Source organism: Gymnoscopelus microlampas, assembly GCF_963454915.1.
Source record: "Gymnoscopelus microlampas genome assembly, chromosome: 5".
NCBI classification, from domain to species: Eukaryota; Metazoa; Chordata; class Actinopteri; order Myctophiformes; family Myctophidae; genus Gymnoscopelus; species Gymnoscopelus microlampas.
Genome location: NC_139942.1, coordinates 39728616 through 39745319, shown reverse-complemented (window position 1 = coordinate 39745319; position 16704 = coordinate 39728616). Strand labels below are relative to the sequence as shown.

The 16704-nt window shown below is 42.0% G+C and overlaps 1 protein-coding gene across 1 annotated transcript; it reads left to right on the top strand.

Annotated features, from left to right (window-relative positions):
* The first annotated feature begins 2238 nt into the window (after nucleotides 1-2238).
* LOC311045323 (ATP-dependent zinc metalloprotease YME1L1-like) lies at nucleotides 2239-14915 on the top strand. The gene is made up of 18 exons (XM_084057159.1): nucleotides 2239-2421; nucleotides 3212-3355; nucleotides 3862-4048; nucleotides 4619-4708; nucleotides 5007-5113; nucleotides 5376-5526; nucleotides 5907-5990; nucleotides 6352-6525; nucleotides 9107-9259; nucleotides 9895-10027; nucleotides 10363-10425; nucleotides 10855-10967; nucleotides 11398-11553; nucleotides 12203-12354; nucleotides 12525-12651; nucleotides 12932-13005; nucleotides 13129-13215; nucleotides 13584-14915. Exons 1-18 carry the CDS (start codon nucleotides 2389-2391, stop codon nucleotides 13728-13730), a joined length of 2175 nt encoding a protein of 724 aa, XP_083913285.1. The 5' UTR covers nucleotides 2239-2388; the 3' UTR covers nucleotides 13731-14915.
* The last annotated feature ends 1789 nt before the right edge of the window (nucleotides 14916-16704 follow it).

Sequence of the window (16704 nt, the reverse complement as noted above, 5' to 3'; positions counted from 1 at the left end):
AGCAGGATGGAGAATTTGCAACAGATTAATGTATTGAGATAAAGAATTAAAGGGAGTTTTAGCAATATAATTTAGCACCTAGTGTTTAAGGTGACTGTCTGCAGACATGGTTTATAATCTGAACATTTAAAAAACATGTAGGTACTTACTTGAAGTTGGTGCAATAAGCCTAACATGAGGTGATAATCTCTCATCTGTCACTTACTTCTTAAGGGTTTTCTGTTCCATTGCTGAGTCAATTTTTCACTGAAATATGCCATGTTCATAGCATAGCCATTAGCAGGTAGCCTTATTGCGCAGTGACATTCACAAATGATTTAGTTACATATTTATTATGTACAGTAGTGTGCACTTCATAGAAAATATTCAATATTTTATTCTGAATGTTACTTGTATGTTTCTTGTGTAGCACACAGTTTTTGATAAATATCCATTACATACAACCCATAGAAAAGGAACTTTAGCCTTTTTATTTTCACTGTTTGGAATGCTCAAACAGGGATTTTTTTTGTTTGGACCAAATGGACATTTCAGAGATAGAATTTATAATGATGTTCTTGTTGGTTTAAAAAATATATCTATATTTATTAATATGTTCAATGTCCCATAAATGTCACTCTTTAAATAAGTGTCATGCAGGGTTCCTGATATTCTTGTTTCTTAATTTGTTTTGTTTTTTTAATCACAATGATTTTGGGATATTTTTTCTATATTGGTATGTATTCTCAAGTAGCATGCCAAGAGCTTAGTTGCTAAAATGTCTTTATTTATATATGTTCATACATTTATGGAGGCACAGTAAGTAGACCTATGGTGCATTATACAGTATATCCAGAGAATATGACTATATAATTATAGCAATATATTCAAGATAAAAAGAAAAACCCATGTAATTTCACATTCAATAAACATATTACAGAGAACACATTTTCTTATTTACATTTTCTTTCCTAAAAGACTTCTTGCTGGTTTGCATTTGATATTATTTAACTGTGACCTCATTATATTGTGATTTTCTCTAGCTTTTGGAATATCAGAAATTGATTTATTGATTGATGTACTTTATTTAGTAAGACATGAGAACAGTACATGACAGTACATGGAAGTACAAATTCACAATACAAGGTCTACTAAACTGGAAAGCTCATTAAGCACTAAGCTTGTTTACGATGAGATCCCCATGCACAGAAATCATGCTGACAATGACATTTCAAGTGTCTATTGAAATGTACACATGCCTATAATATAGGGCCTATATAGCCATACAGTAGGCTACATCACATTGTTTTATTTGACCAGTTAACTTAATTTATTCCCCCTGCAAATACACTAGATTTATAATGAATTTGATATAGCAATACCACAGTACAAGGTAATCTCACACCTAGTACACATCACATTGTTTTATTTGACTAGTTAATGAATTCCCATTGAAAATTAGTCATGCATTATTTGATTTTATAAACAACCTGCTCCCAAGTACAGCTCAAAATGAGCTCTTAGCTAAACTGTGTCACATTTACATTAATGTGGAAACCGAAATGTTGATTGGCGTGCATTGTCCCTGGCAAACAAATAAATAAAACAACCAGACTTTTCACAGGTACGGCGGGGGGGGGGGGGGGGGTCTATTCCAAATTAACCATTCTAATCCGGTCTAGAGCCCGCCTGTTGTATCTGGTAATTATACGTACACATACATGCAAGCCCCGTTTCCGTATCCGCTCTAGACTCAGACCGGATTAGCAACTGGAAAAGTGAATTGATCTTAATCTACCCTTTTTGGACACCGGGCGTCAATTTTATTTTGAAGTCCACAACAACCGAAAGTGTCTTGCCCGAGGACAGCGTTGCCATGTTGGCTTATTATAAGCGGCTTATTTTCCTGTTACATTTCTTGTAAAAATTGGCAGTTGCGGGTTGCGATTTTTTGGGCTTGTTTTCTAAAGTTCACTTGGTTATTTAGGCTTGCTTCCAAAATGTTTAATTATTATTTAAACCAGTGGTTCTCAAATATTTCCATGAAAATGTTTTGTGCCAGGAAGCATTTGAGTTGTTAAAATGTTTAAAAAATATTCCACATTTTATTGCAAGAGTTTTTGAAAATAGCAGATCTACAAGCTCACAACGTTGTGAGCTTGTAGATCTGGTATTTTCAAAAGGGCTCATGTCGCTTCTCTTGGGCTTGTTTTCATAGACCTGGCTGCTTATTTCTCTCACACAACGTGGCAACACGACTTGGTACTGGTGGTCAGTTTAGCGCTCACTCTGTCAGTGTCAACACATTAAATATTAACTAAAGTGTAGCTAGTGGATGGTGAACGAACGTGTGTCTTTATCACATTAATGCATATAACTGACAACAATCTAGCTACTGACAAATAAAACATGTTTTCCCTTTCAACGGCAGTCCAGCCACAGGTAAGAAACAAAGTGATATAGTTTTGTTTTGGTCTAACATGGCTAACAGTAGCTTGTTTGTTTACAAGCTGCTCTGACATTCGTCCCCTGGTTGTTCTTGACCTGAGAAGAGACGTTGTGCTGTGTAAATGATTTTAAAGTCATGTCAGAAGACCTTTATACAGTGTGGCTGTCGACTTTAGCTGTTTATAAACACTGAGCGGCCTGCTAACTCGTTAGCTTAGACGCTATAGCTGTTGCATTCTTTAGCAGAACTTGAACTGCGTCAGTTGGCGGCTTCCTGACTGACGTTGATCCATTGCATCTTCATCCTCTAGTCTACTCTCTACTCATCATCACATGTCTTCTTCATGCAGCAACCGCTTTAGGTGAAGTTGCTACATGGCAGCGAGATTGGGTGGAACTGACATTGATTATATAACACTTATAACAGGGCTGCCAACCCTCCTTGATTCCGCAGGAGTTTCCTTGATTTCAACCACATCTCCTTGAGGGCATTCTTGATTGTCATTTTTTCCTTGATTTCTCCTTGATTTGGTATCAAACTCCCAAAATAACCTCAGCTACCCACCCACTGACTGAGCTGAACTTGTGTATTGATGCCAATGTGAAGGCATTGCCTATTTAGATTAAATATTAGATAGATTAGATTAGATATTGCTCTTTACTTTGACCTTTGGACCTGGACTTTTGAAATAATGTGATTGTTCTATCTAGATGTATATGCAGTCCACTGTATGTGTGATGCTTGGTTGCTGGTACTCACTGAATTGCCTGTGTATACGCACAGGTGACTGTCCCCCTAAGCCACTTCATCAACATCCTGCATTCCCTCAAGAGCTCAGTGGGAACGAGCAGTAGCACTAGCAGCCCCTGCACCAAACCATGCAAGCACAAGGAACATTCCCTGGAGTCAGAATTACAAAGCACAGAGGTACAGTACACACACCACACACACACACACACACACACACACACACACACACACACACACACACACACACACACACACACACACACACACACACACTAATATAGGATTTAACTTTTAACCCTCATGGAACAGAATAAAATAGTTGCTCATTAGCAAACTCTGTGTAATAACAATCAGTTTGAATGTTAATTTGTGTGTTTGAGCGTAGGCCTGTTACATAATCGTCTAATTGCAATTATTTGAGATAATCACAATTACTTTGCATATGGCAATTGTTTCCATGTTGAACATTCCCCCCCCAAAGAATCTGCGGTTACATTTTTTTCAGTAATTTCTTTGTATATTTAAGTTATTTGTCACATCTGACCAGTGCAATTTTGTGTGTGTGTGTGTGTGTGTGTGTGTGTGTGTGTGTGTGTGTGTGTGTGTGTGTGTGTGTGTGTGTGTGTGTGTGTGTGTGTGTGTGTGTGTGTGTGTGTGTGTGTGTGTGTGTGTGTGTGTGTTAGCCCACATTGAACATGCGGGAGCTGGGCATCTCCGAGATCGGAGTGCGTCAGCTGGATGAGATGGTGAAGAATATGTTTCCTCGCCTCAGCCAACAGGAGGCGTCACTCTTGTCCAACCCCAGCGGCAGCCACATGGCGTGGAGGACCTCCCACCTCTCCTCAAACTCCTTCTTCCACAACAAGCATGGTGAGACTGCGGGAAAAATAATACTGAGCCCCAAGAGGGTGACTGTAGAGGGGTCTTAATCACCCTGAAGGGGTTTATTTGTCAATAATGGCATTATCGCTGTAAGTTAATTACCCCTGCGTATTACACGGCTACATACTGTATTAAATAAATCAACAGTTTGACACAAAATATACCATCAAAATGATTTAGGGAGTGCTGATCAAATATGAATCGAGCAAAAGTCCGAAATATATGCTGTATTATACCTAAAGAGAAGAGTTTTATATGAGGCTGCTGTTGGTGAGCCTTATCAGTTGGATTAGAAATCCAATCACACTAGTGGTACCACACAGCCCAAGCCAAGGAACAGGCTATTCATCCGTGTTTCAGACCATAGCTTTGTCATTGTGACTGGCTGATTGTATGTTTGTAATTTATACTTCATCATGCGAGGGTAGAATCTGTACTTTTTGGCAAGCAACATGCCATACAACAGAGTATAAATTAGGCTTTAATCTGTTCTGTTTTCTCTCATTTTAGGGTTCTCCACTGTTGTGATTTAAACTCTTCTGGTTTCTCTCATCTTAGGGTTTTCCAGTGGCCCGATGCCCCATGCTTTCTGTAGGCAGAGCACCTCACCTCTTCAGTCTATCTCCACAGACCTCCAGTACTTACCAAGTAATGTGCATTTTGTGGTTTTATCAATTTCGGTCTTTAGAAATTAATTCATTGGTTGGTAATCCCTGGATTCTGTTCTTCATGTGACACACTCAAACAGCACATCTGGAAGGATGTCAAGTGTTGGGCATAATTCTCATTATTACACATTTTGTGTTTTCCTACTGTACCATAGCTACAGACTTAAACTGCACTGATTTGTAAGATTAATTCAGACATGGTGATATCCTGTAGTAAAACATATTTTGTATTGGTTTTAGTTAATGTTTTGTCCACCCTTCTCACTGCGCACCTCAAGTGTTGATTCAGAGCAGAGGATTCAAAACTCTGAGGACTAAAAGACGAGTTCAGGGAGGCTTTGAGCGCCCAGTAGAATCGGACAGCTTTACACCATTTTTCATGAAGGTAAACCGATTTTGCAGATGATGTTACCACTTAAAATGTGCAGCATGAATAATAAATCTGGTAAAAAATGATTAGCAAATAATTAACATGACTCATCCAATTAGCTGTTCTTGGCAAATGGAGTGTACTTTTTAAATGTTGGCCACCTCAATTTCTTATTGCATATACAATGTTGACCCTATTCAGAGTCCCTTGGCTCATAAGACTAAGGTCACTGGATCGCACAGGCTGTATTTGTAAGCCATCAGGTCTTGTTCCTCAGGGTTTCCTGTCACGCGACAAGGGCATGGAAGTGGAGTTTCTGGACAAGCTGCTGAAAAACAAGAACATACCAGACGGGCATCAGGATGCGTTCAAAGGCGGCTTTGCTGAGGGCTTCTTGAAAGCCCAGTCCCTAACCCAACGCACCCAAGGTATGTTGTGATGGCCCTCGAGATGTATGCCTCTGCAAGACTACATCTGCTAATCTCGTAATATGTCTATCACTGAATATACAGTCAGAGGTGATTTTATTATGTACAATGTTATGTATACAGTCGTCTTATGGGGGGCGGGGGGGGGGGGTGTCTGTGACTGATTGAAACTTGAAGCAGATGGGGAGAATACTGAGTTTATGTTGCTTATGAAATCAAACGTTGCATTATTAACCAGATGAAATATAGAGTTCGATTCTGTGGTAAATGTTCGGTGAGAATAGCAGTATATAGCCCTGACAGACTCCGGTAAACAAAGTATATAGGGTTGAAGTAAGTTTTCATAGAGTCCAATGTGTCCCTTCTATCCCACTGTGTAGATTCTCTGAGGAGGACACGCCTCATCTTGCTGGTGTTGCTGTTGCTTGGACTCTACGGGATCTCCAAGACGCCCTTTCTATCGGGTAAAGGCTCCTTTTCCTATTTGTCGCTGCTTATTGATTTCATGTCATAACACCTACGGTACTCACCCCACACATGCTTGTACTCCTGGAAAACAGAGACTTCTTAGCTGTTGCCTGCTAAACCCTGTGAAATTAACATGAATGGATCTTTTTGCAGAATATATAGCCAAGCTTCTTATAGCAAAGCCATCCCAAGTGTATTGCTGAAGGCTTAAAAACAATCCTGACTTTAGCTACTTAGTAGTGGTTGTAGATTCTCAGTAACCCACTGGTAATATGAGTTGTAATGTATGTGCATGTTGAGTTAATTAACTGTGCCATGCGGTGTGATTTCGAACTTTAACCTAACCATTTTGCACAGTGCGATTCCGAACCACCCCAGGCCTGGACTCGGCGGTGGACCCCGTCCAGGTGAAGAATGTGACGTTTGAACACGTCAAAGGCGTGGAGGAGGCCAAGAATGAGCTGCAGGAGGTCGTGGAGTTCCTCAAGAACCCGCAGAAGTTCACAGTCCTTGGAGGAAAGCTGCCTAAAGGTACAGGTCCTATGTGCCCATATCTTAAAGTCTGTGATAGTGGAAAGGCGTGATTGAAAAAACGTATCTCGCTTACAAATAAAAGTATTATTTAACTGTAATATTTACTTGCACACGGCCAGACATAATTATGGAAACTCTGACACACTAAAAGTCAGAATGCCAAAACTTTAAATCTTTCTTACTAAAATCACCTAAAAATGTATACACAAATGTGTTCAAAAATGGTAATGATGCCTTTATCCAAAGGGCTTTACAATGTGCATTAAATTCACCCATTCACATTCACACACCGGCAGCGGAGGAAACCAGATAGCTTAAGGACACTTTTACACTAACTCCAAGGATGGAACCGGGAACCTTCCGTTTCCCAAGCGACCGCTCTACCTACTAAGCCACTGCTGACCGCTGACCCATGTTCTACTCTACGTTAGTCAATGTAGCTTGGGATCAATACCATTTTCAGGTTTCTGATCCTGTCGGGTGCGGAAATAACTTTACGTCATCAGGCGCGTCATCAGGCGGCCGGAACCAAGGGTGCCGGTATCACCCAAAACAATTCCCTGTGATCAAGGGCATCATAATTTTAGGGCCTACCCAATAAAACCCTTGATGTGGCGTAGTTTAGCTTATAGGAATAGTTTGTTTGGTATATCCATCTTTTATTCCAACTCGTAGCGACTGGCGAGACTAAACTAGTAGTTATACTCGATTCAGCATTTAAATGGGGATTGGGGAAACTAACAGGGCGTGGTCTAGACCAGGGGTTCCCAAAGTAGGGGAGACTGACGTGGGGTCACGAAATTATTTTGGCTCATTAACACATTGAGTGCCAAAAACGGTCCGGACCGTTTTTCATAATCCTAACATGGTGTGCCAAAAACGGTTATGGCCGTTTTTGGGGAAAAATATGAAAAAAATAAGAAAAAAAAATGTTTCAATTTTTTTTTTTCTTCCTTCACAGCACCAGGAGATATCATTTTACGAAGATTTAAGGTTGTTACACACCGGGGCGATTTTTTCGTGCGAATAATGCGTTTTTTTTAAAAACCTTATAAACAGGGGTGCACATAACTTCTTAGGTCTGGTACGCAGAAGAGCACCTGGACATGTGACTTGGTGCGCATGGCGCCCGTCCCGTTTTGTCAACGGGGGGGGGGCGGTTCAGCCCGGACAGTTTTGTCAACGGGGGGGGGGGGGTTCAGCACGGTGCCCACCGGACAGTTTTGTCAACGGGGGGGGGGGGGGAGAAAAAAAGTACGCTCTGCTTCTAAATTCCGCCGATTTTCGCCGTTTTTTTTTCTCACGCTGTTAGATAAAGCCCCCAAGGTTGGTGCCCTGTGCTGCTGCGCTGATTTTATCCGCCAGATTGGGACGTTCACGGCATATTTTGCACCATTACGGTGCGTTCATCATCGGTGACGAGTGCCTCTAACAGCCGCTGCTGGCTGCGTGCACGCAGCGAGGCAATGCGAGGCGATGCGAGGCGACGCGAGTCATATCTCTACCCCTGTGCCTAATGGCTGTACATGGGGCCGACGGGTGCTTTAGAGTGATTGTGTGAGTGGCTTCAGGAAGTAAATTCCTAGCCTCGATCTCCACGCTTTTATTTTTTAGTTTTGCTAAAAAATAAAAGCTTGGAAATTCCTGTCCCAGCTGTTGGTGCGCAAAAGCGCCTCGCGGCGCCTGATGTGGTGCGCATTTTTTATTTTGGGTGCGCATGCGCACCTGCGCACCAGTTATGTGCACCCCTGCTTATAAAGTCAATGGCTCCGTACATGGAGCGAAAAAGCGAAAAAGCGAAGCGAAAAAGCGTCTTTTAATTATTCGGAACGAGTCCGAATTTTGCGTATATTCGCTATTTTCGCCGGTGTGTAAGGACCTTAAGACTCCAATCCACCTCCTGGTTGAGTTATGACTTCAAAAGCCTGTATCTCGGCTCCTGTGTACTTTTTGTTTTTACAATGTATTTTCGACTATTTTCAACTGGCTGCAACTATGGAACGGATTAACGAATGTTTTTAATCTTTTTCCCCGGATTGTACGAGACCTCTATGTGTGTAATGAGGGGATCACCGTGAGGACGGTGATCACTGAAAATGTTTTGTGACTACGGTACTTGAAAAAGGTCCAAAAATGGTTAAAATTCCAGGCACTGGAGGTACCCTGTTTTGAAAAACCCCTGGCACTCAATGTGTTAAAAAAAAAAAAAAGAAAAAAAAAAAAAGTTTTTTTTTTTCAAACTTTTTATTCAACAGAATGGATGAAATACCATCTAAAATGATCACAAATGGTACATTTTACCATTTTAACACATTACAAATGCGCACCGAACGTGCAAGTTTATGTGCATAAATGACCTCCAGGTTTAGGTGGGGTCGCGAGTCAATTTCCGCCTTATTTTGGGGTCGCGGGCTGAAAAGTTTGGGAACCCATGGTCTAGACCAGGTCACACGGGCCAGTTTGGAATGAATACCAGGCTTTCCTCTGAGGTGGAATGTCTGGTGACGCGAGATTATAGTCAATGAAACCCAGTACTACAGCTCTATGATCATTTCTCCTCTCCATTTCCCCCTTCCAGGCGTCCTGCTGGTAGGCCCCCCAGGTACCGGTAAGACTCTGCTCGCCAGAGCAGTGGCAGGAGAAGCAGACGTGCCTTTCTACTACGCCTCCGGCTCCGAGTTCGACGAGATGTTTGTCGGCGTGGGGGCCAGCCGCATCAGGAATCTCTTCAGTGAGTGTTCACCAAGGCATTTGTTCCTTTCCTTTTCTTGGTTATTTTTGTGAAGGAGGCCGATGCACACCTCAAGGGTTGGCGACAGGTGCGTAAGTCAAAAATGTGCAAATTATGGAGGAGATATCTGATGGTTAGACCAAAGAATGGGACCCGCACACCGTCTGGATCTTGCAAAAAAAGATTAGCTCTTTATTCTTAATCGACGTTTCGGTCGTTAGACCTTCATCAGGACAGACAATTGTCTGTCCTGATGAAGGTCTAATGACCGAAACCAAGATCCAGACGGTGTGCGGGTCCCATTCTTTGGTCTAACCATCAGAGACCTTTTCTTGGTTATAAAAGAGTATCTTTTGTCCTCCAATACTCTTTGGGACAAAAGGAGATACATTAGTTACAGTAGTGTGAAACAGGGCTGAGAAATATGTCTGTATTGCATCAGTATCACGATATGAGACTAGATATCATGTGGATTTTTTTATATCATGATGATATGGCATAAGTGTTGTTTTTTCACGGTTTTATAGGCTGCATGTGACTTGTGCCATTATTTGCCGTTACCCACTAAGGATTATTTAGGCATTATGGCGCTCTGAACTAAAAAATTGACTTTGCCTCTTGGGCTTTCTTTTCAGGGGAGGCTAAATCCAACGCTCCCTGCGTGATCTTCATCGACGAGCTGGACAGCGTGGGTGGGAAGAGGATCGAGTCTCCCATGCACCCTTACTCCAGGCAGACTATCAACCAGCTACTGGCGGAGATGGACGGGTATGTCTTCATGTCAGATCATATTGTACCAGGGTGGGGGAGTCCTGCATTCACACTCCTGATGAATGGGGGATAAAATGCCATGCTGAAATTGCTCCTTGATGTAGCAATCAAGGAGCAATTTCACAGCAACAAAACTACTCTGCTGTATGTAGTTTTGTTGCTGTGTCCATAAATATGTTCTGTCCCTCCCAAATAAACAAATAAAATAAAGAGAAGCATTTATGCCCTGTTAGTGTTGCTTCATTAACAGAGAATGAGGTAGAGAGAATCCTGTACTGCAGCTGCAATATTTCACGACTGTACACTCTAATGTTTTTTCAAACGTCTCGTAGGTTCAAGCCAAACGAAGGTGTCATCATCATCGGAGCCACAAACTTCCCAGAGGCCCTGGATAAGTACGTTTGTTGTCACTACCAATTGCTACTCTTGCTACTGCTGCAATTGACATTTTACTGCTAAATTACTTGTACTACTGTACTTGTAAAAATATGAATAGTAATGAAGATGGCGATGCTAATGATCTGTAATGGTGCGCTAACACCAGACGAAAAGCTAATAAATATTCGCCTTGCTTCACTCAACGTGAATTTATTTGCGGTGCTTGCGCAAATGTTTAATTCATTCAAGAATATATCAACTTGTGCAAATACGTGAATGATGCAAAATGTGTTCTTCACGTCGCCAGTGCAAATTCTTTGCAAATTCTTTGCACTGACTTTTTATGCGATAGTGCTGTGAGAAAAATGTGCGTTGCGTTCACTGTGAACACACCATAAGAACTGGAGTGTTACTGTTGGACTGAATCGATCTCCCCCTCTCTTCAGTGCTCTGATTCGTCCAGGACGTTTTGACATGCAGGTGACTGTCCCCAAACCAGACGTGAAGGGACGTACTGAGATCCTCAACTGGTACCTTAAAAAGATCAAAGTGGATCCAGGTATGACCTAAACTGAAGTTGCATTCTAGTCTATATGAAACTCATTAGATTTTGTATTGTATAGCTTGCCAAGTCCAGTATTTCTTTAGGACCTAAAATGAAAGAGCCTGGTTCAGGTGGGTTTGTGCTTGACAAGAACGGTACAATTTTAATGAGATTGGCTTCAGGCTCATATTATGAATACATGGCCCAGGAAAACACAATTATTATGACTTTTGTTTTCTTGTGTGCATGTGTGATGAACGTATTTAACTGCTTAATTTCCCTAAATGTATCAAATCTCACCATGTCACCAAGACATTCCTCTATATAGCTTGACTGACATTTTTCCCTCTACAAAATGATATTAGAATATCATAGCTGCATGTTCTCCCAGGCTTTGAATGACCTCACCATATTTTTTTACTTTGACTGTGATCCCTGGCTGCAGCCATCGAGGCCAATATTATTGCTCGGGGTACGGTGGGTTTCTCTGGCGCAGACCTTGAGAACCTGGTGAACCAGGCTGCCCTGAAGGCAGCAGTGGACGGCAAAGACATGGTCACCTTGAAGGAACTGGAGTTTGCCAAGGACAAGATTCTCATGGGTGAGGATTAAGGAGGCATAGCTGGTGGGACTGGGGCTTGCCTACAGTAACATACTGTAATGAATTTCAGCGTCTGTCTGTCTATCTCTCTCTTTCTCTGACTCTGGTTTGAGAAAAGGCATTATCTTTTTCTGTTTTTCAGACTTTCCTTTCTCTTGCTCTCTTTTCCTCTACCTTACCTCTTCTCTGTTAGAGTGACTGAAGTTTAAACACTTAAGTCCCATATACTGTATGTTGTATTGCAAATAGCCAACACAACTTGTTGCATCACGACACATTGTGAGCTTGTAGACCTGCTATTGAAATGTTTTTACAATTTCCCCAAAGTAGGGAAGCCAGGGTTTTGTGGTTAATATCAACATGAACAACATTTGCTTTGTTGTACGACAAATAGCAGGTCTATAAGATCACAGCGTTTCGTATTGAGAACATACAAGCGTTGTGAGAGTATTTTTGCTATTTTTGAAAATAAAAAAGATAGAAAATTTGCTCAAAATAGGGACGCCAGAGTTAATGTTGTTAAATGCATAATAAGGTCTTTACATAGATATATACTGTATGCCTGTCTTTGTAGTCATACAGTGTAGTTTGTTTATTACCTCTACCCACGTCCTTACCATTGCCCTCTTTTCTTCACTGTTCATTTCAGGCCCTGAGAGGAGGAGCGCTGAGATAGACGAGAAGAATAAGCAAATAACGGCATTTCATGAGTCGGGCCACGCCATCGTTGCCTTCTATACCAAAGACGCCATGCCCATCAACAAGGCCACCATCATGCCCAGGGGACCCAGTCTGGGACACGTAAGGCAGTGGTTCTCAACCTTTTTAATTTCAAGGACCCCTGGTGTGGTATGCATTAGACTTGAGCTTGTAGATCTGCAATTTCTGCGCTCGTCACTGGCACACAACTAATAAGTGTAAATCAGGGGTAACGTCATCTACGCCCCTCACACCCCTCCCTCTCCTCTCAGGTGTCCATGCTTCCAGAGAATGACCGTTGGAGCGAGACTCGTTCTCAGCTGCTGGCCCAGATGGACGTCAGCATGGGCGGCCGTGTCGCAGAGGAGATTATATTCGGAAACGAGTACATCACCACCGGTAAGACCATGGAACCTTCTGGAGGAAAATTGCATGAAGATTGTATAATGACTGACTCATATCTAGCAGTTTAAATCCGGTGCCAAGCGCCTTGATTTAATCTGGACCGAAGATGTATTTAATACATCATTATTATTATTATTATTCTAAGACAAGTTGGCAGACACGGAAGTGGTGTGGATGGTTCTGCTATTTAAAAGTAAACAATGCAATAGTCTTGCAAACATTAAACAACAAGCAATACGTTTTTTATTTTATGTAAATTCCTTCTGCTTCCCAGGAGCATCCAGTGACTTTGATAGCGCAACCAAGATCGCTAAGATGATGGTGACCAGATTTGGCATGTGCGAAAAGGTAGGTTTCATGAGCAGTGAACTTAAATGTCTCAGATGCATTTATTACCACATGTGGGACTGTCACCACATTGACTTGGTTTTCATATACAGGTAATTTATGTATCATCTTGTCCTTTTCCAGTTGGGTGTGATGACTTACACAGACGTGACCAAGCAGAGTCCAGAGACACAAGCTGCCGTGGAGCATGAAATCCGCCTGCTGCTAAAGGCAAGTTCAATTACTATTGTCCTGTTCTTGTAAATGGACCTGTGAGGAGTCTCCTGTGTCTTTTGTCACTTTTTCTCTGTGTAACATGGATTAGTTTTTGAATTGTTGTTGTCACTAGAGCAACCGATATTGTCAAAGACCTGTATGAATATTCCCTTAGTCTCTGAGCCAGTCTATTTCAATACTCCATGATAGAGGACATGAAATTACACCGTGTGTGCGTTTTCTGTGGACCTTCATGCCCTTTTGGAGTCTATACATAGATCAGCTCTGTGACAATCACGTTTCATCTTGAGTGAAAGAAATAACAAAAACAGTCGCAACTGTGCACTTTTCACCAACATGTCTTCAACTCTGGTGGCCCCCAGGACTCGTATGAGCGAGCCAAGACGCTCCTCAAGAAACACTCCAAGGAACACCGGAACCTGGCAGACGCACTGCTCAGGTACGAGACGCTGGACATCAAGGAGATTACGCTTGTCTTGGAGGGCAAGACCCTTGCAGAGAACAGATGAAACCAGGGAAAACATAACACTTCAAAGGGGGAAGGGGTCCGATTGCAGAACTCAGGGGATATGGAGATCTAGACAGACCATATATGTGTGTGTGTGTACACACACACACACACACACACACACACACACACACACACACACACACACACACACACACACAGAGAGAGATGGGAGGGATGGAGTTGTCATTGGGGATAGAGAGTGTCGCCGTTCTCTACCGGAATCTATAAAGTATCACTGAGTGCTGGTCTGGAAATGTTTAATGAACAATTATCTTGTACTGTAGACTATGAGCAGATGTCAGCTTTTCATAGATACTTTATATAAGCCGGGCCTTGTTCACTGGTATCTGGGGTTGGTTTAGGGTTTAACAAGAAGTAACTCTGCCTAAAGAGTTGTACCAGTGTTATCACACTTTTTCTTTCACAGCAGAATGTTCTCGCAACCTACCTTGAAATCTGTACTAGAAACTTAAATAATTGTTAGATAGCTCTATATTCTGATGGTAATCATTGCTATAGTGTTCAGTAACAGCCAGGTCTCTCCCTGTCTCTCCAGCTCTTAAGTAAACAGAAAATGTATTTTCAGTCCACAATACCAAATTTGTCCAATCAGGAGAGAACTCATACAGGATAAACAAGTGAAATCAGAAGTGATGACGCAAGGAACTGAGCAGACAAAATTGGAACTGGAATTTGAAGCTGATTAAATGGATGCTCTCTCTTGGATGAAATTGGCAATTAGAAAATGTATTTTCCAATTGGAGAGGAGGCCCATGTTACTGAACAAACACTTGCAATAGCAATGATCAGAAAATAGAGCTTTAACTTTTTCACAATTTCTTTTTTGTTTTAACCAAAAAATACCACTTTGACTACCAGCAAAAGCTCTTGGAAAGACCAATTCACCCTCTTAATATTGGTATTAGAAATCTTATGGTACAGAATATCACATTGGAACGATGGCAGTGATGTTCGCCATAGTCAATCTTTCCCCCTCCCACTTAATCCTTGTTCTCCTTACAACCTTAATTCATACTGAATTACATTTGACAATTCGATTGCACTCCGTGTTCAAACTGTGTTGTGAAGGAGGTGGATGTATAATAGGAAATATTTTGCTCAGGTTGTCTTAAGCGGCGTTGGGTGGATATAAAAGCAAATATAAATATGCATCTGAAAATCAGTCATGACTTCTAAATAGGAATCTGTTTTACGTAATATGTATGTACTGTATGTGCGAATGGATGGAAAATGGGTCAAATTCCGTTCAGCCGAGGTCATAATACAGCCCTTTTTGTGTGAACATATGGATCATGGGGCAGTGCATGGTCATTTGAGCCGCTGCGTAATCGTGGCTAATAGGATTTTGACTGAGCCTCAGCTGTGGAATATTTCCTCCTCTTCTCCCAGTGTTTTCTGTGCACGTCTGTTACTCGACCAGTATATTTCAAGATCGCTCGCTATAGAGCGGCTTCAGTATGTTCTGTGAGTTAATGCGCTTAGACACGGATGCCTGTTCATGTTCCTACACATGAACCATCCCTTCTGCGTATTCCCATGTCTGTCTGAGCCATGTAGCTGTTTCTAAAGGTGGCCTTTTCGGGGGAATGTAGGTGTGAATTTCTCCATTTTGATTTGGGAAATATATGATCGACAATGTCTCTCAGCACTTTTGCTAAGTGTGTGAAGTTTAGGCACACTTACTGTACCTTCTCTTGATGTAATGTATTTGTGGAACTAAAGATATCAATGCTGTCTATATGGATGGAATTAAATGCTGCTTATCTTTGAAAAAATAACAACCAAATATAGGCTGAAGAATAGTGACGGAGCTTTAGAAAGAGCCTATCGTTGCTGGCGGGCAGAAACCTCTTATATCCAAAGTTGCAGAAATAGCCGATCTACAAGCTCAAAACATGTCGCACATTTTGAGCTTGTAGATCGGCTGTTTTTGAATTTGAATCCTGAAAAGTAACAGTTTTGGACAATATGAGGTTTCCACCCGATGGCAACGATATTGAGCTTGTGACCAACTCGTTAGTCCACTGATCTGAGCTTGATTTCAAGGAAGAAAAAGCTCATCTCTGAGATCAGTTTCACTCTGTTGTAAATCACTGAACACAAGGTATTTTAAGCACTTCAACCCTATTTTGGCTTGTCATTGCAGGAGAAATGTAAAAAAAAAATCACACCCTGTGTGAAGGAAGCGGTGCCTTTGGGGCGGGCCTTAACTCATTTCAGTTCGTCCCTATTGGTGGTCTGAGTCCACTTACCAAATTTGTACTTGGTAGCATGCTGCAAACTGGAATGATGGCTGTTTAAAGCCCAGCCAATGGGCAGACAGAGGGGTCGGGGCTTAAGTAATGACAGTTAGTCCCTATTGCTGGCTTTAGTCCATGTACAAAATTTGTACTCCATAGCATGCTGCGAACTTGAGTTATGGCTGTTTGAAGGCCAGCCAATGGGAAGACAGAGGGGGTGGGGCTTCAGCAATTCATGCTGGTCCCTATTGGTGGTCTAAGTCCACATACCAAATGTGGACTTGGTGGCATGCTGCAAACTGGAGTTATACAGTAGCTGTTTAAAATCCCGTGCTCATCCCGTGCTCATACGGGTGCTGGGGGTCCCTGGACCCCTCTTTGATAACGTCATCAATTCATGCTCGTCCCTATTGGTGGTCTAAGTCCACATACCAAATTTGGACTTGGTGGCATGCTGCAAACTGAAGTTATAGCTGTTTGCTTCTTTGCCGTGCTCATCCCGTGCTCAAACAAACGGCCCGTGCTCAAACAAACGGACGGACACGCAGACAGAGTCAAACGTAGAGCGGTTGGCACCGCTAAAAATCACACCCTGTGTGAAGAGAGTGGTGCCTTTGATGAGCCCCGTAATCCGTATTGATGTTGTCATCAATGTTTGTTTATTGGACATACATACGGACGGACACACAGACAAAGTCAGATATAGGAGTG

What these genes read in the sequence shown, in the direction of transcription:
- LOC311045323 (XM_084057159.1), top strand. Translation starts at nt 2,389, where the DNA reads ATGTTTTCCCTTTCAACGGCAGTCCAGCCACAG. An exon ending in CAAGGACAAGATTCTCATGG is followed by an intron (nt 11,554 to 12,202) that starts GTGAGGATTAAG and finishes TGTTCATTTCAG; the next exon opens with GCCCTGAGAGGAGGAGCGCT. An exon ending in AAACGAGTACATCACCACCG is followed by an intron (nt 12,652 to 12,931) that starts GTAAGACCATGG and finishes TCTGCTTCCCAG; the next exon opens with GAGCATCCAGTGACTTTGAT.